At 46.3% G+C, this 21,565-nt stretch overlaps 10 protein-coding genes across 10 annotated transcripts; 4 read left to right on the forward strand and 6 right to left on the reverse strand.

Moving 5' to 3' along the window:
* AGABI2DRAFT_191519 (hypothetical protein) lies at nt 1-989 on the reverse strand. The gene has a single exon (XM_006459547.1). The coding sequence runs from the start codon at nt 896-898 to the stop codon at nt 233-235; it is 666 nt and encodes a 221-aa protein (XP_006459610.1). The 5' UTR covers nt 899-989; the 3' UTR covers nt 1-232.
* Nucleotides 990-1,945: 956 nt separating this feature from the next.
* Nucleotides 1,946-2,329, reverse strand: AGABI2DRAFT_45064 (hypothetical protein; the record flags this gene model as incomplete). The annotated part of the gene is made up of 1 exon (XM_006458785.1): nt 1,946-2,329. A coding segment is annotated over one exon (384 nt), but the record flags the coding sequence as incomplete, so codon positions are not given.
* A 1,116-nt stretch (nt 2,330-3,445) lies between these two features.
* Nucleotides 3,446-6,325, forward strand: AGABI2DRAFT_184231 (hypothetical protein; the record flags this gene model as incomplete). The annotated part of the gene is made up of 9 exons (XM_006459548.1): nt 3,446-3,598; nt 4,023-4,172; nt 4,221-4,332; nt 4,386-4,654; nt 4,705-4,793; nt 4,844-4,931; nt 4,983-5,157; nt 5,213-5,907; nt 5,975-6,325. 9 exons carry the CDS (start codon nt 3,446-3,448, stop codon nt 6,323-6,325), a joined length of 2,082 nt encoding a protein of 693 aa, XP_006459611.1.
* A 15-nt stretch (nt 6,326-6,340) lies between these two features.
* Nucleotides 6,341-7,415, reverse strand: AGABI2DRAFT_191521 (hypothetical protein). The gene is made up of 3 exons (XM_006459549.1): nt 7,293-7,415; nt 7,128-7,237; nt 6,341-7,068 (listed from the first exon to the last, which is right to left on the reverse strand). The coding sequence occupies exons 1-3, from the start codon at nt 7,388-7,390 to the stop codon at nt 6,392-6,394; spliced, it is 885 nt and encodes a 294-aa protein (XP_006459612.1). The 5' UTR covers nt 7,391-7,415; the 3' UTR covers nt 6,341-6,391.
* A 2,745-nt stretch (nt 7,416-10,160) lies between these two features.
* Nucleotides 10,161-10,882, forward strand: AGABI2DRAFT_66090 (hypothetical protein; the record flags this gene model as incomplete). Its single annotated transcript, XM_006459550.1, has 3 exons — nt 10,161-10,327; nt 10,384-10,601; nt 10,662-10,882. Coding segments are annotated over 3 exons (606 nt in total), but the record flags the coding sequence as incomplete, so codon positions are not given.
* A 1,924-nt stretch (nt 10,883-12,806) lies between these two features.
* AGABI2DRAFT_184234 (hypothetical protein) lies at nt 12,807-14,945 on the reverse strand (the record flags this gene model as incomplete). The annotated part of the gene is made up of 6 exons (XM_006459551.1): nt 12,807-13,370; nt 13,419-13,605; nt 13,662-14,217; nt 14,274-14,548; nt 14,603-14,674; nt 14,727-14,945. The coding sequence occupies 6 exons, from the start codon at nt 14,943-14,945 to the stop codon at nt 12,991-12,993; spliced, it is 1,689 nt and encodes a 562-aa protein (XP_006459614.1). The 3' UTR covers nt 12,807-12,990.
* A 360-nt stretch (nt 14,946-15,305) lies between these two features.
* AGABI2DRAFT_191523 (hypothetical protein) lies at nt 15,306-15,971 on the forward strand. Its single transcript, XM_006459552.1, has 3 exons — nt 15,306-15,422; nt 15,477-15,742; nt 15,798-15,971. The coding sequence occupies exons 1-3, from the start codon at nt 15,313-15,315 to the stop codon at nt 15,854-15,856; spliced, it is 435 nt and encodes a 144-aa protein (XP_006459615.1). The 5' UTR covers nt 15,306-15,312; the 3' UTR covers nt 15,857-15,971.
* A 685-nt stretch (nt 15,972-16,656) lies between these two features.
* Nucleotides 16,657-17,858, reverse strand: AGABI2DRAFT_177491 (hypothetical protein; the record flags this gene model as incomplete). Its single annotated transcript, XM_006459553.1, has 3 exons — nt 17,564-17,858; nt 16,927-17,505; nt 16,657-16,737 (listed from the first exon to the last, which is right to left on the reverse strand). The coding sequence occupies exons 1-3, from the start codon at nt 17,639-17,641 to the stop codon at nt 16,657-16,659; spliced, it is 738 nt and encodes a 245-aa protein (XP_006459616.1). The 5' UTR covers nt 17,642-17,858.
* Nucleotides 17,859-18,876: 1,018 nt separating this feature from the next.
* AGABI2DRAFT_191524 (hypothetical protein) lies at nt 18,877-20,131 on the reverse strand. The gene is made up of 4 exons (XM_006459554.1): nt 19,872-20,131; nt 19,594-19,820; nt 19,123-19,549; nt 18,877-19,068 (listed from the first exon to the last, which is right to left on the reverse strand). The coding sequence occupies exons 1-3, from the start codon at nt 20,098-20,100 to the stop codon at nt 19,124-19,126; spliced, it is 882 nt and encodes a 293-aa protein (XP_006459617.1). The 5' UTR covers nt 20,101-20,131; the 3' UTR covers nt 18,877-19,068; nt 19,123.
* A 459-nt stretch (nt 20,132-20,590) lies between these two features.
* On the forward strand, nt 20,591-21,516 carry AGABI2DRAFT_177493 (hypothetical protein; the record flags this gene model as incomplete). Its single annotated transcript, XM_006459555.1, has 4 exons — nt 20,591-21,067; nt 21,135-21,267; nt 21,329-21,417; nt 21,473-21,516. 3 exons carry the CDS (start codon nt 20,591-20,593, stop codon nt 21,349-21,351), a joined length of 633 nt encoding a protein of 210 aa, XP_006459618.1. The 3' UTR covers nt 21,352-21,417; nt 21,473-21,516.
* Nucleotides 21,517-21,565: the final 49 nt, after the last annotated feature.

Consider the following 21,565-nt stretch of genomic DNA (forward strand, 5'->3'; position numbering starts at 1 on the left):
TTAAAGGAGCGAAAAAAAAAAAGTGAATAAGAGAGTGTTGTGCGTCATACAGTGTCAGTGAGCGTGAGTGTAAGGGGAAGAGTCAAACACCATATGTACATGAAAAACATAAGTTTTGGTTGATCAACTTATGAAAACGGCATAATAAAAACATGTCGAAGTTAAAGAAGCTTAAAGAACACATAAACACACACCCACGCGGGCAAAAAGGACGAAAACAAGAAGCAAATCTCTAAGTCGGCCACCCTCGCGCAAGTCTCGCCGCACCCCCACCCAACCTCTCCAAAACTCTCCAAACCGCCTCCGTAGCAACACCATCCCCATCACCACCAGCACCTCCCACATGTGCAGCACCCACACCAATCCCAGCACCCAAACCCGCAGTTGTTCCCATCCATCCACTAAACATACCACTCACACCGCGTTGAGTAGCTGCTGCAAATGTAAACCCTTCACCACCACCCCCACCTAGTGTATTATAACTTTGCCAGGCTTGTCGGTCGAACGCTGTTGGTCCACCTGGTACCTGGTAGTTATATCCATTGGGTAAGACGGCGGAGAGGAGGTAAGGGATGTAAGGTGTTAGAGCGACGAATACGACAGCCGAAGCAGATGCGAAGACTAGCGATTGAGCTGCCAGATGCGTAAGCGTCGTTCCTAAACTCCTATGATGTCTGGTATTGGCATTATCGTTGGTATTGTTGTTGTTGTTGTTCTCGGATGTCGGAGAATCAGAAGAACCGCCATAAACGTAAGTATTGTAGATATTGAAGAACCTTCCACTTCGGCGTTTCCCTTTATCCTTGGTCGATGATGAAGCATCCGTCGCAGAACCACGAGGGGGTATCTTCGTCGAACTCTCAAGAATTTTATCAATCACTCCACATTCAACACCCATCTCCGCTTTAAGTGCCTTCCATTCTTCAATCAAATCTTCAGGAATCCCTCCTTCAATACCTTCAACATCCACTTCATCAACCACATTATCCACTTCACCGTCCTCTCCCTCATCACTCCCACCTCCCTCTTTCTCATCATGTGAATGCGAATGCGCAGTACTCCCCAAAACCAAAACCTTCCTCAACTTAGCACCCAAATGCCATCTCGTCAAAACATCATTAACCCTCCTCCTCTCCTTCTCTTCTTCAAGTCTCTGAGCCGTAACTTGATTATACGTAGGAGGTTCATCTTCAGAAGGTAAAGACAACGATCGCTGTTTCGGCGTAGGCGGTAATATCGTCGAAGAAGACGATGCCAAACTTTCCTCTCCCGATATCGTCGTTTCCACCGTCGCAGGAACAACAATAACTTCTTCAATTGCAGGAGAATCAGTTTGAATTTCAATTTCCATAGTCACTTTCTTAGGTTCTTCCAACGGAGCGTCCGTTTGAATCGCATATGTATGAGTTGTAGGTGGAGGTTCGGTTTGAACAGAAAGAGATGTCGTTGGAATTATAGGTGGTGGTAGAGTTTGTACGCCGGAGGAAACGCAGGTGAGCGTAGGATCATATTGGATACCCATATCGGAATATTCTTTGAGATCTTCATGTTGCATTTCCGTGAAATGGGTATTGCGAGAAGATGGGTTTGGTAATTCTTTGGCGCGGGACGCGACTTTCTGTTGTTCTTTCATCAAAATCAACCAAGAATATTAAAAGGAAGAGATACTTACCCGTTTCTTACGAGTGATGATAGTCTGAATGACATCTTCATCATCCTCGTCATCCTCATCCCCTTCGAAAACAGTCACGCTGTCATCCCCCTCGCTCTTCTCAGAGTCCAAAGTCAAACCCTCCTCAACTTCCTCTTCTTCCTCATCTTGTTCATCATCCTCGCCCTCTTCATCACCTTCATCCCATTTCATCTTCCCCATCAACTCCGCTCCAAGACTCTTACTTATAGTATTCACAGTACTCGTAGACGCATTAGCGCCACCCAAAGGTAACAACCCAAGAGCCGCATTAGCTCTCATCTCGTCCATCTCAAATCTCATCCTATCAATAGTCTCCTTCAACAACAAATTTTCCTGTTTCTGTTCGTCCAATTGAACATAAACACCTTGAGCTGCCGAAAGGTCTTCTTGTAGTAAAGCGATGCGTTCTTCATAGGTTTGTTGTTCTTTCATCCATTTTGAAACTTCTATGTCGTGTAGAGATGACGCTTCGCGTAGGGTACGAATGAGGTCTTCACGAGCTCGGAGATCGAAACGATATTTTTCGGATGCAGCACATTGTTCTTGATATTGACGTTGAAGAGAAATATACGTTGATTTGGAGTGTTCGAGTGCTTTCGTGACTTTGGATACTTCGAGTTCTAGAGCTGATATTTGTGTTGTATTTTGTCTCTGGTAACAAAAACTTTTGCATCAGCATATGTTCATTATGATAGTCGATATGGAATTTTCTTACCTCTTTGGATCGCAGCTCCTTCTCTTCGCGTTTAGTCGCGCTCAATTCGCTTCTCATTTCTTCAAGTTTCCCTTGCATCTCTTCCAATTCAGACTCGTGCTCACCAAGTCTATTCTGCAACGTCCTTTCAGCCTCCATACACTTCCTCGCAAGTTCCGCATTTTGCCTCTGTAGAGCATCAAGTCGCTCAAGAGGTTCCATGGAAGCATTCGAGCTGACAATATTTCTCTCCATTACCAGACCCAACGAAGAATCCTGTTCGTCATCCGAATCAGAATCGATAGCAGACGAAGGCATGGGAAGAGAGGATATCGCGTTTCTGAATGATGTCGAAGAATCATCACTACGGTATTCTCCACTGGTATTTAGGAGGGCGTTGCTGATAGTGTTTTCATCGTCGACACTATCATCACCGGCGTTTGGTGAACCAAAGATACTGAAACTTTGACTGCGAGCTGGTGCGGACGTGGAACCGGCACGTGAATGAGGTCGGTTGTAAGAAGAAGAGAAGGATGGGGAGCCGATAGGTGAAAAGGAGCCACTCAGGTCTGAAAAGGAGGTGGAGGGAGATACTGGATTGGACGGAGCTCGAGAACGTGTACGCCCGGATATGGAACGCGAAAATGCAATTGGACCATCGGAGTACTAAGAGGCGGGTACATTACAAAGAGATTCTGGATCCGGAAAAAGAAAGAATGCTTACTTCTGAATCGCTTAATCTGCCGTCGACACTTCGACGACGGGAGGCGGGGGCAGGTCGATGGTTTTTGCTTGCCCAACTGGAAGGAGCACTGGTAAGAGGCGTTGAACGTTGTCTGCGTTCCATGTCGAATACAGATCGGCCGAAAGGAGTCTGAGGGCCTCTTGAGGGGGGTCGACTACCGGTGTAATGAGAGGCGTTATTGGATTCATTACTCGAAGATCTCTCGGTAGAGTCGAAACGTCGTTCCAGGTCACGACCACGGATAAAATCCAAGTCCTGTAACTCTAAAGAGCTGTCGGGGGATGGACTAGGAGAGTGTCTTGTCTTCTCAGCTATGAACTGGAGTATAATGCTTGGTGTTACTTCGAGGCCGGGGTTGTTTGCGAGGAGAGTCTTGAGCATCTCCGTCTCCTCTGTCGAGAGAAGAGGACCGTTCGAAAGGTCGCTGAAAGCGCGAAAGACGTCGACGAGGGCGTCTGCAGGAATGGTGGGCTCGCCGGACTCATTTGTGTCGGAGTCTGGGTGATCTGCGAAGATTTTGTGCAGCTCGTGCTCGATGTCTGTGTGCGTTGCCTGCATCGAACGGTTAGTTAACAGCTAAGACTGGACTTATCACGCCCGCCGACTCGGTCCATAACATGAACCTGTATTTGTCTCTGTTTTATTCTGACATGAGCACGTGATGATCGTCGGAAAATGACGTAAAAATAGATATTCCCGACTGACGATGAACGATGCTCCCGCTCGCAGTGCGTGGGCTCCGGGTCTCGCGCTTCGCCGGTCTCAAAGCCGTCGCCCGACATCCCTCGCCGCCCGCCCTCCGGCTGCCGACGCTCCGATTTACCGCGGCGCACCCTCGGCCGCGCTTCTTTGCCGACCTACGCCGTCTGATCCCGAAAGAGCCCCCTAAGGGCCCGGAGGAGAAACACCCGACGCAGGCCGAACAGCGGCGGAGCGACTGGAAGATCGTCAAGCAGCTGTTCAGCATTGTCTGGCCCAAAGACGACTGGCGCACGCGGGGAACAGTCATCTTCGGCTTTGCTCTCCTCTTCTCTGCAAAGGTATACTGACTATTCTTATCATCATCATTGCTGACGTCTATGTATTAGCTGCTCAATGTCCAGATCCCATCCCTCTTCAAACATGTTATCGACTCTCTCAACATGGACTTTGCCGCTAGCTCGACCGCTTGGGTCATCGCAGGCTCTGTCATCCTCGGCTGTGTGTGGAACTCTTATCCTCCATCTCATTCCTAAGTAATCTCCGCTCCATAGATGGCTTTGCTCGCGTCGGTGCCACGCTTTCCGGCGAGCTCTTGAACGCCGTCTTTGCTAACATTGGCCAACGCGCCGTCCGCAAAGTCGCTCGAGAGACCTTCGAACATCTCCTCAACCTCGACCTCAGATTCCACCTCAACCGCCAGACCGGTGGCCTCACTCGTGCAATTGACCGCGGCACAAAGGGCATTTCGTTCATGTTGCAAGCCATCTTGTTTAGAATCGCCCCTACCGCCTTGGAAATCTCTCTTGTTTCCGGTATACTCGTAAGTACTTCTACATTCATCCGCGTGCCTGACCCTAGACCCTTCTTTAGACTTACAAATTCGGCTGGGATTTCGCTGCAATCACCGTTGGTGCCCTAGCTGCCTATACCTGGTTTACCATTCGCACTACTTCTTGGCGGTAGGTCACCATCGTCTGCCCAACTTTGCACATATCTCACATCATTCAAGCACTCGCTTCCGCCGCGAGGCAAATCAGGCTGACAATAAAGCAGCCACAACTGGTGTGGATTCCCTTATCAACTTCGAAGCCGTCAAGGTGCGACTCTATTGCCCTAAAAAGCATCTATTTTGACCTATCTCCTAGTAGATCTTCAACAATGAGAAATACGAGGTAGCCCAATATGACAAATATCTCGGCCAATATGAAAAATCATCAGTGAAAATTACAACCTCACTCGCATTTCTCAATTCTGGTCAAAACGTCATATTCACAACCGCTCTAACAGCAGCCATGTTTCTAGCCGCCCAAGGCGTCGTAGCGGGTCTGTCCTACTATCTATCACCTCCGCAAAAATAAAATTTGACAACAAATTACAGGCACGATGACTGTAGGGGACTTGGTCATGGTCAACCAATTAATCTTCCAACTCTCCTTTCCTCTCAATTTCCTCGGTACAATTTATCGTGAAATGCGTCAAAACCTACTCGACATGGAAACTCTAGTCACCCTCGTCTCAGCCAATCAACCCCTCAAAGACTCACCTGCCGCCAAACCTCTTACCGTATCCGGTGGTGGTTCAATCCGTTTCGATAGAGTTAACTTCGGATATCATCCTGATAGACTTATATTCCGAGATTTTTCTCTCGAAATACCGGCTGGTAAACGAGTTGCTATAGTCGGCCCTTCAGGGTGTGGCAAATCCACTATATTCCGACTATTATTCCGGTTCTATAATCCTTCGGCTGGTACAATTTCTATCAATGGTCAGGATATACATCAAGTCACTTTAGATTCTCTTCGTCAGGCTATTGGGATCGTACCTCAAGATACGCCGCTTTTTCATAGTACCGTATTGCATAATATAAGGTATGGTAGGTTGACTGCTACGGATGAAGAGGTTGTGGAAGCGGCGAAGAAGGCTAGTGTACATGAGAGTATTATGAGGTTGCCGGAAAAGTATGAGACTAAAGTTGGGGAGAGGGGATTGATGATTAGTGGGGGAGAGAAACAGAGGTTGGCGGTTGCGAGAGTTTTATTGAAGGATCCTGAAATTCTGTTTTTTGATGAAGCGGTATGTTTGTTGTTCAAACCTCCTTATTCAAAAATTGCTTTTATCACCCTGAACCTTTTTTTTTTAGACGTCGGCTTTGGATGCGCATACTGAATCTGAACTTCTCAAATCCATCAACGCGTCTCTTACTACTCCTTCTCACATCGGCGATAATGGCGAAAAGACACCGACGAAGACTCGAACAAGTGTATTCATAGCTCATCGTCTACGTACAGTCATCGAAGCGGATTTGATTATAGTTATGAAGGAAGGGAAAGTGGTTGAACAAGGGACACATGAGGAGTTGTTGAAGGTGGGTGGATTGTATTGGAGTATGTGGGTTGAACAGAGTTTGGGAGGTGGTGGGTTGGGTGGGAGTGTTGAAGGTGTTGATGAAATTGCGGAGGTTATGGAGAGTGAGAATGCGACAAAGGTGTAGGAGTTGTTTTGTTTTGTTTAATTGGTGTCGTCGTTGAATCATATTCATATTATCAAATACAACCTCTCATACAACAGGTTTCCGCGCAACAAAAACCCAATATTCAAAATAAGTATCAGGCGTTTCGTCACACTTCTTTCTTAAATCCTTCACAACTTCATCATATTCCTCCTCATTCGCAACCAACCCAGATTTATCAACTTTCATAAACGCATCTTTCATCGCCGGCCAAAATCCCATCGAGGCTTCCAACCCCCATTTGCCGAGATCACCACCCCAAGAACCTAGAGGTAATCCCCTCTTCTCGATTTGAACATCTACAAATCCGGCTTCTTCGAGCCATGCGGGAATTCGTTGGATGACGTTCAAATCGATGTTTCGGATGCCTGCGACTAGATTTGCTCTGATTGCCCAAGCTTTATGATTACGTATTTCTTCGGAAGGTGAGATAAAATCCGCTATGGGTTCGAATAATTGGACATAGCCTCCTGGAACTAGACTCCGATACATCGAGTTGACGGCAATTTTCCATTCAGGAAGTTGGAGCGCTGCGAGAAGGAGACGCTGATGAATGAGAGTTATGGTGTTTGACCAACTTGGTGGGAGGGATGTTATTGAAAGTTGAGTGAAAGTCGCGTTGGGAGGTGTGGTTTCAGGAGAAGGAAATATCTGAGATGAGATATCGATTCCAATTAACTTTATTGTCGAAGGGACTTGTTTGGATAGGGAGAGTAACCAATGTCCTGGTATCTGTTTTTAGCATTCTAGGACGGACGACTTTTTTCTTTAGGAATGACAATACCTGAACCTGTACCGCTGTCGAGAACGGTATCTCCCTCTTTGAGTTCGATGGGTGCCCGGATAAGTTTGTTATCAAATAGCTCATTTACTGCTTTGCTCTGTATATCAAGACTTGACAAAAGAAAAAATTAAGGTTCTTTCATTATACGTATTTCAAAAAGCTTACCGGCGTTTTTCTTCATTGTCCGACGGTAGAACATATTTATGATCAGAGGCCTCGGAGATGTAAAACCTCGAATTACTACTCGCGGTTGCACCACTCATTGAATCGCGTTATTGAGTATACAAAAAGGATGGAGGGGGTACGATGAAGATGAATGTTGAATTCCTGATACTGCTTATTATACTCAACTCCAGAGAGTGGGATTTGCTATGAATAAGCTTTCCTTCTAAGGGCTCGATCGGATGCGATAGTTCTGTATCCGACAAACAGGGGGCAGGCAATTGATCGATTCCATTAGGTAGGTTGGCTAGCCGAATGGCTCGGCCACAATGCAGTTGCCTACCCGCTGGATGGACATTGGACAAGCAAGGATTTGCCGCCGAGGTTTGTTAGCCCAAGAATTGATGCATTCCTACCAATTTAATCGAAGTTATCAGGGGTTATCAGGGGAAAGCCAGTCGTGAAAGCAGCCCTCTCGGTCTTCGGGCATCTACAACCACCCAGACACCATTGTTTTAGTAAACATAATCCTTCATTTGCCTAAATTCAAACCATCTAGAGCCCCTATATCTTTGCGGGAAACCATCTACAGTCGGACCCCTCTTAACCCATACCTGTCGGTGGACTGCTTGAGCTATGGGTTATGAGGGGTTATGGGCTATGGGAGGTTCGGCTAAAAATAGTCTCGATAACTCGGGGAAAAATCATGAAAAATGTTTAAAAAATATCGGCATCACTAAATTGTGTTAAAAACCATAGATTAAGGCAGTCGGTTAAATTAGTTTCCTTCATGTTTCTGGCCTCGTCAACCACTTAATGAGCCCACAACTCTTCCGATTTGTATGCAGTGGGTTCATTAGTGGCTCCCTTGGTTGTCAATCTGCCTCGTTGAGAGCTTGACACCGGGTTTGTGAGGGCTGAATGCATAATACATCATCTTCCCACGTGATGTGATCGCATCAAATCTCGTTATGGGATTCAAAGGGGGGAATTTACAAGCCCTAAAAATGACATATACGGCTTCATTAACACATTTCGACCTTATTTGGTAGCACATAGTCCAACATTTCGGCATATTTGACGTTTTTCTATAAAAATAAGGGCCGATTTTCCATTTTGGGTAAGAGAAATGTATGGGGTTTTCGTGCCAGATGGTATGGATTATGGGGTATTGCGGACCTATGGCTTATGGTACCGTTTTCCCCGCGAACCAAGTTGGTGGACAGCTCAGACTATGGGATATAAGGGGTTATGGGTTATGAGAGGTATGGGTTAAGAGGGGTCCGACTGTATTATCCTGGACTGCTACAAGGGAAGCGACAGGGCTGGAAGGGAAAAGACAGAGCATGACGCGTTGACCGTGCTTCTCGCACGCTGATGACGCGTCGACGTCGGCAGACACATGTGCACTCGAGGGGTACACAAGTAATTATATTAGTTTCACATTTTCTATGGCTCCATCCCCAGAAAGACTTGAAAATGCAGGGGCTTAGAGACCCTGTTATGGAACTGGTTCCTCCATAATCCGTCAGAATGATAACTTTTGGAATATAATATAATCTTATGCATTGAAAGTAGAAGGAGGTAATATCGTAGGGGCCGTTCTAAGCCCTTCTATTTTGAAAACTCTTTGCTGGCGTCATGCCTGGCTTACAAGCATGCTACGCTTAATTACGGCAACTAACTGTTGCTAATTATAGAACACTATAAATGTAGATCATCAGTGAGGTAACTTCCCTTCTCCTTCATTCATCCTCTTGTAACTTGATACGCGTATTATTCGTTCTACTATCGTTGTTATTACGCCTTGTTATCGTCTCGAATGTCAGACTTGTAAGACGGGCATTAATTACGTTTAAATGGTCCTTGGCGATGGCAGATGGCGCAACACTTATCATGATCAGGATTTCGTACCATTCGCGCAAAGGCAATCGCACTGCATAATATCATTTGACTAAATTCAGTACTTGTTCCCGAAAAATGATATCTTCTAACGAACAAGTGGGGATCTTACTTGCCCCTGGTTCTTGGCCATAGTTTTCCAACTAATATATCTGTTATGGCATACAGTAGTCTAGCATAATTGGGGAGGCGGGTTAGTTTTTCGAAGGAGGGGCTTGGATGGCAGGCGTCCGGCGCAATGTGGCAGCCAAAGAATCGTAGCGGGTTCCATTTGCCGCGTAGTACGCTTATCTCCCTCCCCCTGTTCATTCCCGAACAATCACCACTGCATCAACAATCAGTAGAGTGAGCCCTTTTCTATATCTAATCTTGCCTTGAGTCAAATTGACCTTGTAACCTTTTGTGCATGGAGTACTTACTTTAGTGAGGCAGCTGGCGAAAGAGGAAATAAATCAGAATTACGTAATATATTTCTCACGAGTGCATTTTGCGTTTTGATTTATTGTGCATAACTCAAGCTCTAATATTTTCGTTCTATCTTGCGGCTCAGAAACTATCAATGACACGAGTTACGAACTTTGGACGAAAACGGACGTATGTCCAAGCTGGCCTTGACAGCGCTTCTGTGGAACTTGCACTGCCAAGAACAGATTCTCCCTCGACTGTCATAGAGGACACAGTAACTACGACGGAATCCAACGTTGATATATCTGTGAGCGACGGTGGTCCTCCAAAGAAAAAAAGGAAAAGAATCAGGAAGAAAAAGCCAAAAATTGAAGGAGGTAAAGACGCTGAAGAACCTACGGGTGGACGGAGCGATCGCGATGCTGAAAGAAAGGAATCTGGCCAGCCCAGTAAAAAGGCTCTGAAACTAAAAAGATGGAAAGAGCAGGAGAAAGAGAAGAAACAACGACGTGAGCCCTCTGCTCTAACCCGAGGCGAATGATTTATGTTCCATAAGGTCTCATTTCATCCGAAACGAGAAGGGGAAAACGAATAAATGAACGGCTTGCTGATACAATTTGCTTCGCATGTCGTGAAAAAGGGCATGCCGCGAAGGATTGTCTCACTGTAAAGCAGGGAAGCAGTGCCAAAAACGGGGCCAAGAATGGAGATGTGGTGGGCATCTGTTACCGGTACGGAGCATCGTCTGTTGTTATTTTGCTTGGCTATCTGACTTATCGAGATGTAGATGCGGTTCGGTTCGGCATACTCTTTCCAAGTGCAACAAACATGTGGACGTTTCAAACCCCCTTCCCTTTGCTTCATGCTTCGTATGTAAGGGTCAAGGCCATCTCGCATCTTCATGCCCACAGAACCAAGAAAAAGGAATTTATCCGAATGGAGGTGCTTGTAAACTTTGTGGTAAAAAAACGCACTTGGCTAAGGATTGCGAATTACGGAAGCGAGGTCTGCACTTCCCCCCTTCGGGCAGTGGTGTTCATACTGATCAATTATATTGACACGTAGACAATGCTGATACACTCGCACTGATGGGTACGAGTGATAAACCGGGTGCAGACGAAGACGATTTCCATACGTTCCGGAGAAATCGACACGAAATCGAGAAAGAGGCAATAGAACAGGAAAAGAGGACACGGCTGCTTCAAGGCAAAGTCGGTGCTCGACCCGACATCGTTAAGCCTTTCAGAACTGCGCCAATACCGACGAAGAAAGTTGTATTTTTCTAGCAATCGGGGGCATCCATTTTAACCACTCCTCGACTTCTGGAGATAGTGTATTTCATACCCCGCCGCTACGGCCGTGAAGTGCCTGCATCAGCATCGCTGTGTTGTAAACTTCTGAAAATTGGGTAGTGCGCGACTCGCGTCGGGGCCTTTGACCACATCACGATGTACCACATACTCAGCCACGTTTTATCACTCTTGTTGTAGATTCAGCCTTTGCTCTCTCTCACTATCAACTACCTGGCCAAATTTTGTCTACCACCATTGACGTCATCCCGAATCGAACCAAATCTCCCTTGAACTCTTTTTGTATTGGACTGTAACAGGTTAGGAAGCGAAATTCCCTGAGATTCCCCTGACATTACTTCATCGATTACTTTGTTGCGCCACGCGATTAAGTAGACAGATTCAATTTGTCTCGTTAGTGAGCCCCCTAGTTTACTTCTAAACCTCGCGATTGGCTGAGCCATCTCCCCCCGACTCTAGTCCCTCCGTGACCGATGTTGTTAATCGACATATTGCTATAGTTTGTAATCAACCGAGTCGATATCCACTTGTGAAAGTAGTAGTACTTGGAAAAAAAATTGATGCTGGACTCGAAGCCGGGATACGACACCTAAGATAAAATTTCGCTGATCATGATTTTCTGAAATCAAATCGTATCACGACGCTCCTAGCTGCCGGCCCGCTGACCCCGGTCACCGAGTTGAAATTTACAAAAGCGACGGTTATCAGGTAAACTTCACCATGGCGCATAAGGCGAACTCCAAGTTCCAATGGAGTTGAGATCGGCGCCCGGGGCTTTCGCGACGGAATTCCGGGCAGAATCAAAATGGTCTGGGTTTTTTTAAAACAACTTTAATTCCACTGCCAGGAACACATTTCAAATCCCTGGCTTTGGGCTCGTGTGGGCTTGGATACTGCACCTACCCTAGCAACCCTCCCTGAAAGCTCGCTTAACGTCATACAAGTTGTTGATCATGATTACATTCCCAAGTTTATTTAATCTAATCCGATTTCGGATTCCTCAGGCAGCGCGCTCTTGACGTGAATTGATTGCGTTTGGCACTCTGACAGTGACTGAACCTCATAGGAGCGAAAGATTTGGTAAGACGGCATCTTCAACTCACAAATATTTATCTTTATATTCATATTTCTTCCCTTATTGCCAACCACAAATTGTACACATGATCACCTGGAGTAAGGGCCAGTAAGGGTCAACGTAACGCTGGGTCAAGGGCAATAATAGATAGTAAGCGGTACCGACACACTCTCAACGGGGCTTAGTCTGGCTAAGTACATATTAATTTGTCCTAATGGTTTTGTGGTACTTTACTCCTTTCCGCATAGTCGCGCGTAGCGCCCTCATCCATTGAGTTTTTGTGTAGTTAAACGTTCTTACATTATCCATGTCTAGTTGTTACGATAGAATTTGAATTAGCCCAGACAACCTTCGCGGGAGTTTAAATTGCCTGTCCGCCCTTAGTTCCACTTTCCAAATTCCCTTTATTGTATATGTTAGTTTTTTTAGTCATGATATATAATGCTATCTGCACTAGTCCCTGGAAAAGATATAGTTCTCATGATCAGGTTATGCCCACGGGCCTAACTTTGACGTAACGTCTAGCCTCTTACCATAATTGACAAGGAAAATCGATTGATCACCTCTGTCGAGCCTTTCATTCTTTCTCTTTGATCAACCAAGTCTGACTCGCATCAGCCTTCTACCCCACCGAATCCAAAAACCCCAGAACTTTCAGAAGTCTCAAAATGACTGGCTTCAGAGGCTCTGCCCGCGTCGCTAATTGTTGGGCCTCAAGAGGGCTTACCAGGGGCTGATTCGAAAAGTGTCGTAAAGCGGCCCTTAACACATGGGACAGTTGAGTTTGCACTTGGCGTACATCTCAAGGGGATACCATCCTTCCAATTAGCAAAGCTATCAGGCGTGTTTCTATTGTGTCCCAGATGGCATCTGGGTCTTCGATTAAATCTATGTAATACTAAGTAAGAAAGCTGCGCATTTCGAGTCATCGACAAAGATATAGCAGAAGCGGACAGGAGCGGTGGTTGCGACAGCGAAGGAAAGCCCGTTGTTGGGGAATTTTCGAGGTTTATAGCATCCCTTTGAGAAACCACAACATCAGTTTTGTTGAGAATCGTACATCTCGCCGAGCACCCTTCCAGGTCGAGGCATTCATACGAATATTATCAATTTCATGTTGAAGGCGTTCTCGTAAGTTCAATGCGGTGTCTTGCGATGCTTCTGTAGAGGCTTTTGTCTCAGAAGACAGATTGTCCTGAGGACTGTAGGCAGTTGCGGGGTTATCATCAACACTTTTATGAGCATCTTGTTCAGCGTCCATCTGATGAGAAGGCAGGACCATGACGAAAGAAAGTTCTGTATCCAGGTGAGCTGAGCGTGAGTTGAGGTTTGTTGATCCAAACAATGTCAAGATAGGTAACGCTTTTGAAGATGAGGACAGCCAGATGCCTAAACCAAGGTTAAAATAGACCAAATGCGAATATGACAAAATATCACCTTTGGCGTGATATGTCCAAGCTGGTTTATCCCACTCCCATAATTGAATGCCTTTGAAGTTCCCTGATGCAGCTTCTTTCCACAATCGCCCGGCTCTACCGACTGCCCGCATGAAACGTTTTTCAAAGTGCGTGTAGCCCTCTGGTATCCTTCCAGATATGCCTTTTGAACCGAAAAAACCATTGGCCTAAAAATCATTGCTGAGTGTCCACTGACTCTAACGAAGGCATATACGACACTCACCTTTGGGCTAGCGGCAACAATTCTGCAATCCACGCTCCGACTTCCAAGTATGATTTTTTGATAAGGTTGGTACAAGCTAAAGTATCCACTTGTTAGCTCAAAAAAAGGTCGTTTTCGAGATCCCTGCTTGGCGGCAGCGTTGACGCGACGGAATAACGTCTGAAGCACGGTTTCCTCTTCGCGGATAGCAAACTGTCCGGCTTGAATAATGGGGAAAATGAAGACTCTTTGTTTGGATTTGAATGAATCCTCGTTGGTGTCTAGTTGGATTTGAGAGGCCACCCGCCGAGAGGACTGAAATTCGGTTAGAGCTTCCCGAACCTTTTCGTGGATGTGATGGGGGTGTATTTGGGGATCCAACCATTGTAGAATATAGTCGTCTTGAACGAAGGAGTGCGGCGATATGACAGTCGTGTCCGAAGTAGAATGTAAACGAAAGGAAAATTTGGCGAAGGTTTGGAGAAAATCGTAACAATATTGCGCAAATAGCGGCTGGTCATTGAAGTGTAGATAACGGTCTTGACGATTGGTAAAGTATGATTTGTTAAGGTTTGCGCTGTAAAACGGGCAAAGTTCAGCTATTGTAAGGTACAGTAGGACGGGAAAACTTGCCCACTGATGATAACGTCATTGTCAACGCCGTATATTTTGGCGTGCCACGTTCCCCAACCTTCATTGAAACGTGGGGGCACTATTTTGGCCATAAGTCCACGGAGACTCGGACTTCTGAACATTGAGACATGGACTCTGGATGGGAATGTCGTCAACAGCGGCAGTAGTAACTTGGCTGTCGAGGAAGCCCCCGGCCTCGTCGAGCGGTGGAGGTCAAGGTGGAAATAGGCATGTAGCTGTGGTTTCACACTAAGCTCATGAGATATCACGTCTAACTGGTAGACAGTTAATAAAATTCCTCGATCTTTCGAAAAGAAAAAACCACGAACTATTTCCGATTCTTCAGAGCCAATGTAGAGAGAGGATAAGAATATACGGTGTTCGGCCCGTTTAATCATTTCCTAGACGAATATATGAGCGCTACAATTGACAGAACTTGAAACAAAGCCTTGCCAATAACAATGAATAAAATTCAGCAGGTTGGTACAGAACGCGAACATGGGTTGGTTGAAGAGAAAAAGCTGGTTGTTTAGCTGCAATGGCAGACGTGAAGTCTTGAATTACTGGATCTAAGTGTGCCGTGGATATTGCGCGGCGACATATTAGGTTTTTGCTGGACCACAATGCCCGGCGAAAGAGAATACGCGAGAAAGGAATCATCATCGTGATCATGGGAAGCTGAATTTGTCGATGCAGGTGATTTTGTTTATAGGTGTTTGTGCTTCTGCGATCACGGAAGCTCGCCACGAGTCAATGAATTAAGTTTTCAAGCTTAAGGACCTGCAACTTTTTCTGATAATTCACTTCAAGATGAAAGTCAAACAAGCTTGCGTCGCGTTATTCCGTTGCCTCGACTCTGAAGCGCAGGCATCCATTGGCTGTCATTTTGTTCTGAATCTCTCTAATGCCGACGCACCGACGCCTGATACTATTATTATAGAGGGCATCGGCGAAAATGAGTCTAAGACAGTATCTCTCTTTGGAAACACAAAATCTACAAAAAGGAGGGTCACCGAGTTCGAATGTCTCCACCAATCTGATGTCCTCCAGTTTCGAAGGTTCCACACCACGCCCGTCAGAGATAGACACTGTGACCGACCTACTTGACCACTTCTACTCAAATGCTTGGGAAGAGGAAGCAAGAATAGAGTACGTGAATCACCCCTTTCGCATAATACAAATTCATCTGAAGAGACCTAATAGCGAACAAGAGGATGTTGGCCTATATGGCCTCTACACCCGCTGCGCTCCCCGCTCTTGCCCGAAATCAGCACCACAAATTCTGAACCATGATTTATCTCTGAAACAGCCCTTTGATGGAGAACTACTGGCCGAGAAGCTTTGGAACTACATGAAATCGGCAGAACACACCCACAAATCTGATTCTAGACATGAACAACATAAGCCAGATTGCACTACTAAAACCAAAGCAATGACCCCGATCGGAACTTCCGATGGACAGCCAGGAGGTCGGGAGTAATTCAGTTTGTTGTTAAATATCCTGCGCTGAACAGCTTTCATCAGGATCTCGGACGCCACCAACTCGCCAGGGGTTGGTAAATCAGAACCCCCACAAAAACTAACTTAGATCGGGCCGGCTAGTGTAACAATTGTAGCATCTCGTGTATCTTCATCACCTCGTGATCGTCCAATGGATACTCATTCACCCGCAACTGCTTCCGGTGAAGTAAATCCCATCATATCTCTCTACTTTCATCGCCCGCGGAAGGGTACGGGTTTCAATGATGGCCTTTCCGCCAACGCGATAACTAAAAACTCCGAGTTTTACGCTTACCAAGTAAGTTCAGGCTTAGAGATTTAGTAATAAGCTTGGGCAACCCATGAGAAATCTCGAAAACCGATCGATATTACCCACAGGTGGTGTCATATCATTTCAGACTTGGCGCTTTTTTGAGGTAGGATCTCCATTGTATGAGGCGACGCTTTTCTTCCCTGTTTCTTTTTACATCTGAGGTAGTAGTTCAGTTGATTTTTCGCCTTATGTTCCCCGGCATCCGAGTCGCTCTTGCTTTATGGTCACAAGCCCGTATGAGCTTGAAGCTTGGAATTTTCGTCTTTAGATCATCGGGTGGCTTGTTAGTACAGCGCTTGTGGCGTACAATGTTCTGCTGGGCAAAGTGAAGGACGTCATGAATGTTCAGGCCTGGGCGTTTGAACAATGAACATACAGGTAGGACTTGAAAGGGTTAGTCTTATTCATTCGCAAGGTCCCAGCCTCCCCGTCTGTTTTCATATTTATCCTTTTTTGTGTTGCTATTACCTCCATTTGATCCGGGACCCATTTAGGCCAGGCCCCAGGGAAGACTTAAATTTTATTTTATATTGTTACGTTGGGTTCAAGATTAGATTCTGTCAAAAGTCGTCAACGCGTCAATGCGTAAGGCGGGTTAGCATTCCCGCGACCCTCCGCATCGCCGAGAATTTCGGCGTAACGATCGTAATTCTGACAAAGAATTCCTTGAATTTGCCTTGCACAGAAATTAAATGTGTATATATTATGTATGTACAAAGTAGTAACCAGAGCATCAGCGTGAACTTATATAGTACTTTAGAGATAAGAGTGAGTTATTGTTACAAAACTAGGCCAATCATTCTGTTTACTATTACTACCGATAGACTAGTGTGAACGCACTGCCCAACTGATACCAAATACAATCCCCGCAGTCAACACGAACAAGGCAAAGAAAATGACCGGACCGAGTAATCCAGAAAGCATAAGGAGGTCGAGGTGTTTCTGGTCGATATAACAGATATCGAATAGTCGCAAAGCCAAAACGCCCAAAACGACCCCGGCGACGGTGTGATAAATTTCGCAAATGAAAAGAAGAGTGATTTTCTCTTGTAAAGCCCAATCCAGCTTGACTTGCTCTCGCGGATGATGATGGGGTGATAAGTCATTGGTGTCGAAAGTCTCTTGGGAATGTGGGGATGTGGACTTGAAGCGTTCTTGAAGCGTATAGATAATGGAAAGGCAGACTCCGCCGAATCCCGCAACGCTAACCACGTCGGCGAGGGAAAGACGATCTACAGACCCGAAACACCGAAGAGGTGTTTGACCGAGAAGAACGAACATGACGAGTTTGACGGGTGTAGATTCGATAAAAATGCGAAGACGTTTTCGGATTTGTGTGAGCTTTAGTGGAGACGGGTTTTGTGATAGAGCTTGAATGAAAGCGGCAAGTCCGCCAAGAACCGCTGCGGAAGCAAGTACCTACGAGAATACGAATCGAATGAACAATGTGTATGCATATATACTTGCAAAGACGTACCCTTGGGACCTCTTTCGCCAGCATTCTCGAAAGACTACGAGAAGGCGTGGAATTGACGAAGACGACACTACTGTTCATGATGGATAGCTGAACTCAAAACGTGATGGACGGAAAAGAGGAGTTTGGGGTTGACGGAAACGTTGCAAGTAAACCCATCTTTTATAGGTCCTCGTTTTGGAGTACCACAATCGCTTTTGACAAATCTGGTCCAGTTTGTTGACATTAACCCGCCCGAACAGATCTTAGCTTTCGATGGATTGAATGTGTTGTATGGGCCTGGCGCAGATCATCGGAGGTATCTTTGCCAATTTGATCAGTCCGGTTTCGCAGGGTGTGTCTTGACCTGCTTTGACCCTGCTTTGACACTGCTCGGCATACTGCCCTGACAACTCTTCCCTGACCTCATGTTCAACCTTACTTGGTAAGTACCAACCCAGTCCTGAGTACCACCACTTTTCTGGATAATGATTATCACGACAGAGGCCTGTGGGCTTGGCAGGCAGAACGAGTGGTAACATAAACAAGATGTCCTCAAACTGATTTTCTAAGGCCTAGGCTATGCAATCATAGCGTAACGTGCCTGCTTAATAGATGACACAAAGGTAAGTCAAATTATAAGGAAAAACTTAAACCCATCATGCATCATACGCATCATCGCTGAGGTCATCCTAACCGGACATCCTCTCGGCGCTCGCAGTTTTTTCTGAATTTGGGTTAGTCTCGATCGAGACAATGGCTGCAGTAAGGAAGCTGACATGATCTGGGCGTCGGACGGGGTCGATTTCCTATTGAACCGTGAACGTGGCCGTTGCGCAGCGGTGGCAAATTAATGGCAACAGTGGTGTTACGGACGGGAGACCGTTGCCGGGGCAACAGTCGGGTTCGGAGTGCCGCCGGAAATTCAGATCGTTCTCTGAAATCGTCAGTTGAGCCTAAGGCGACTTGTACAACCCACGACGGATTCCAGTATACGGTTTCAAATAGGGCTGTTGGTCTCCATCGTGGTCACACGGATACGTCCGAATATAAAAGCACTGTTTCCCCTACAATTTAAGTTGTAGTTCGCATCCTCATGTTACAGTGCAGACATTCAACGAATTGATTAGTTTTTACAGTTAAATCATTAAATCATCTCATCTGACTTTCCTTCCCATGATGCCTCATCTAGCTCCCCGAAGTAAGGGCAAGGTTACTTGGTGGAATTGTAATATGTGATCATCCATATTTGAGGTGTCCATATGGAGCGAATAGTTGTGGCGGAAGGCTTCGTGATTACTATGTAGGTGCATTAAAACTGAGGCAATTCAAAGATGCAGCTGGGGAGCCCCTTCACGGCCAAATTAATATGAGGCTCGGTACTCGAATAGATAACGGTACCGCGATGAGTTCCCAACATCAGACAGTACGGGATTTTGATAATTCTATAGCGAATAATTAGATTCGTAAGCTAGCCGCTGTGTGAAGGGACGAAACACGAAATGACATCGGCGGGGTCATCGTTGGGCCTATCCGGTAGTAGATGAGTGCTTCGACAAACAAGTAATGAAGAACTTTCACACCTCATTGTGCGCGGGATTCCTTCCGCTGCCTCAATGCGGTGGCAGTCTTGGCTTCACTCAGTGGTTTGCTCCATCGAGCCTCTGGCGCATCCCAGATGCCGAACTCTTTCTTGATGTCCTCAACGCTTTGGTCCCAGCGCTTTTCCCAATAAACTGTGATTAGACTTTTTGCAGTACCACCGCATTTCAAGGCCCATGGTGCAAATTCCGAGTATAGACGTCCTCTCTGTGCGACTGTAATGCGCAGTGGAGCAAACACAGCAGCAAACCCAGCCATGGGGATGCCAAGGTTGGCGAATTCGAAGAACTTTAGTGCGATTTCGGACTCTACGTTGACAGGGAGATTGAATATGCAATGATAGAAATCATGACATTCCCTGTATCTTTGCATAACATATGCCAATTCTGGATCGTCAATGTAATGCACCTAAAGAAAGTTAAACTCGTTCAGTAGACAATAAAGGTACTCACAGGTTCTCGAGTGTCAGGAGTAACTCCGCAACGTTGAAGCCATGTCACATACGCCCGGCCAAAGGTTCCTTCCGCGCATCCTGCAAGTCGTTCCATGTCGACAGTTTCTGTGTTCACCCGAGGACGCTCTACCAAGATCCTTCTACCCTCGCTATCTTCAAGCATTCTGTCCCTTAAACGTGGCAAACAAGGTCCAGCCGTCAGTTCCCCAAACGCAGCAACCATGTCTATGGTACAGAAATCAGTTTTAATGTAAGCGGTCTAAGATAGGATCTCACCTGCTCTTCGGGGATCGGTGACGGCCCTGAGGGCGGAACCAACGGTGAGGAAGGCATGCTCAAACCAGTTTAGCGGTATATGGCTCTCGTATAACGGTTTCGTCGCGACTGGGCGTCGCGGGATAACTTGGGGAGTTATCCGCGCAGGTTTAACAGTAAGCGACTGGAAAAGTGCGCGCTTAGAAGATAAACTTTTCGTCGTCTGTAATGATCTTGCTAGTTGTAACATGATTGTTCTGCAAAGGGTGGAGAGTGTTCACATATAAAATGAAATAATAACAGAAACAACAAGTCCGGCTATGCCGGAGTCCAGATTCGACGGTGATTGCCGTGATCTCATCAACATCAACCAGTAATTTGGCCTCCTTGGCCTCCTTTCTCTCGTACTCGACAAGCTGCCATCCGTAATCTGCGCTTATGAAGTCCAACAGTGTTTCATTAACTGACCCTACTAGCACACAGGCCTGACTGGGCTCACCGCCCAGCCAGTCAAAATGCGTTTGAGTGTACTGTGAAGTTTTGAACGTGCTACTTTATGATCGAAACCGCTCCTTGTCTGCGATCATACGGAAGTCAAATTGACAACTATTGACTATTGAACCATTTTGGCACTTGACATCTGCAAAAGAGTCGCGGTATAAAGTTGGCTTCATCCATTGTCATCATACTAGTAGCGCTCCCGATTTCTCCTGTTACCCTCCTCTTTAACTTTGTTAACTATGGATGCTCAACTGTTGCTTCGGGATACCTTTGAGCTCTCTGCTTCTTGCTTTCCTTCTCTACACAATACCTTCGGCAATACCAAACGACACGCCATGTACATCCCTCAAAGTTTCTTTGAAAACGCTCGGAAAGTACTTGCTCAGGCGGACGCAGCAAGCACCTGGGAATTTCCTGCCTCAATATCCCCGTCTATACCGATAACTTCTGAAGATTCTTCGAGCCCACCGAGTACGCCGGCCCAGGAAATCATATTCCGGTACCGAGCCGGCATGGCGGTACTTGAAGGCGACGAGTTGGCACGATCGGATATTTCTGTTGATGGAGTCAACACTGATGACGGCTCGTCAACCGCCTTCTACTCTTCGGTCGAAGGCCCGGAACATCCTCCTGACGACGCATTAATGACTGGGATCACGGAGACCGAAATTAAATTTCCTCATGGAGAGTCGTCTCTAGGGTGGTCCAAACCATTGGTCGGTCATTCACCCGTGGTTCCTGGTACCTAATCCCACTCAGGCGCTGCATCTTCCATCTATCTAGGAAAAAATAGTTCTCCCAGGTGTCAAAAAGCGAGGTTTTCCAGAGCCCAGGTCGGTAGCCTGTCCAGGTCTTAGGGTATTTAGAACTTTGGTAAATCGGATGTTTCGGTCACACGTTCACGACGTGCGAGAGGGGTGCGTGTATTACAGCACCTAGGCCTCACATCCCAGTTTAGAATTTGACGCTGGTTATAGGGGACAAATCGCATGTTCGCTGAGCCCAGAATCTCATCAGATTCGAGATGAGCCCCGGGATAGCGTCCCCTCGAGCTCCGATCTTCGGTGTGCGTGACTTGTTTGACGGTTAACTTGTGGCTACTAAGGCTTGGTGTCCTTTAGCATTGGTTATGCAAATCTTGTCCAAAATTTCTCGCCCCAAATAATCTATTCAGCCCTTTCCACTCCTTTACAGTAACCGCTGCTCCGGCTTCG

The sequence above is a fragment of the Agaricus bisporus genome (genome assembly GCF_000300575.1).
Source record: "Agaricus bisporus var. bisporus H97 unplaced genomic scaffold AGABI2scaffold_3, whole genome shotgun sequence".
Classification (NCBI taxonomy): Eukaryota; Fungi; Basidiomycota; class Agaricomycetes; order Agaricales; family Agaricaceae; genus Agaricus; species Agaricus bisporus.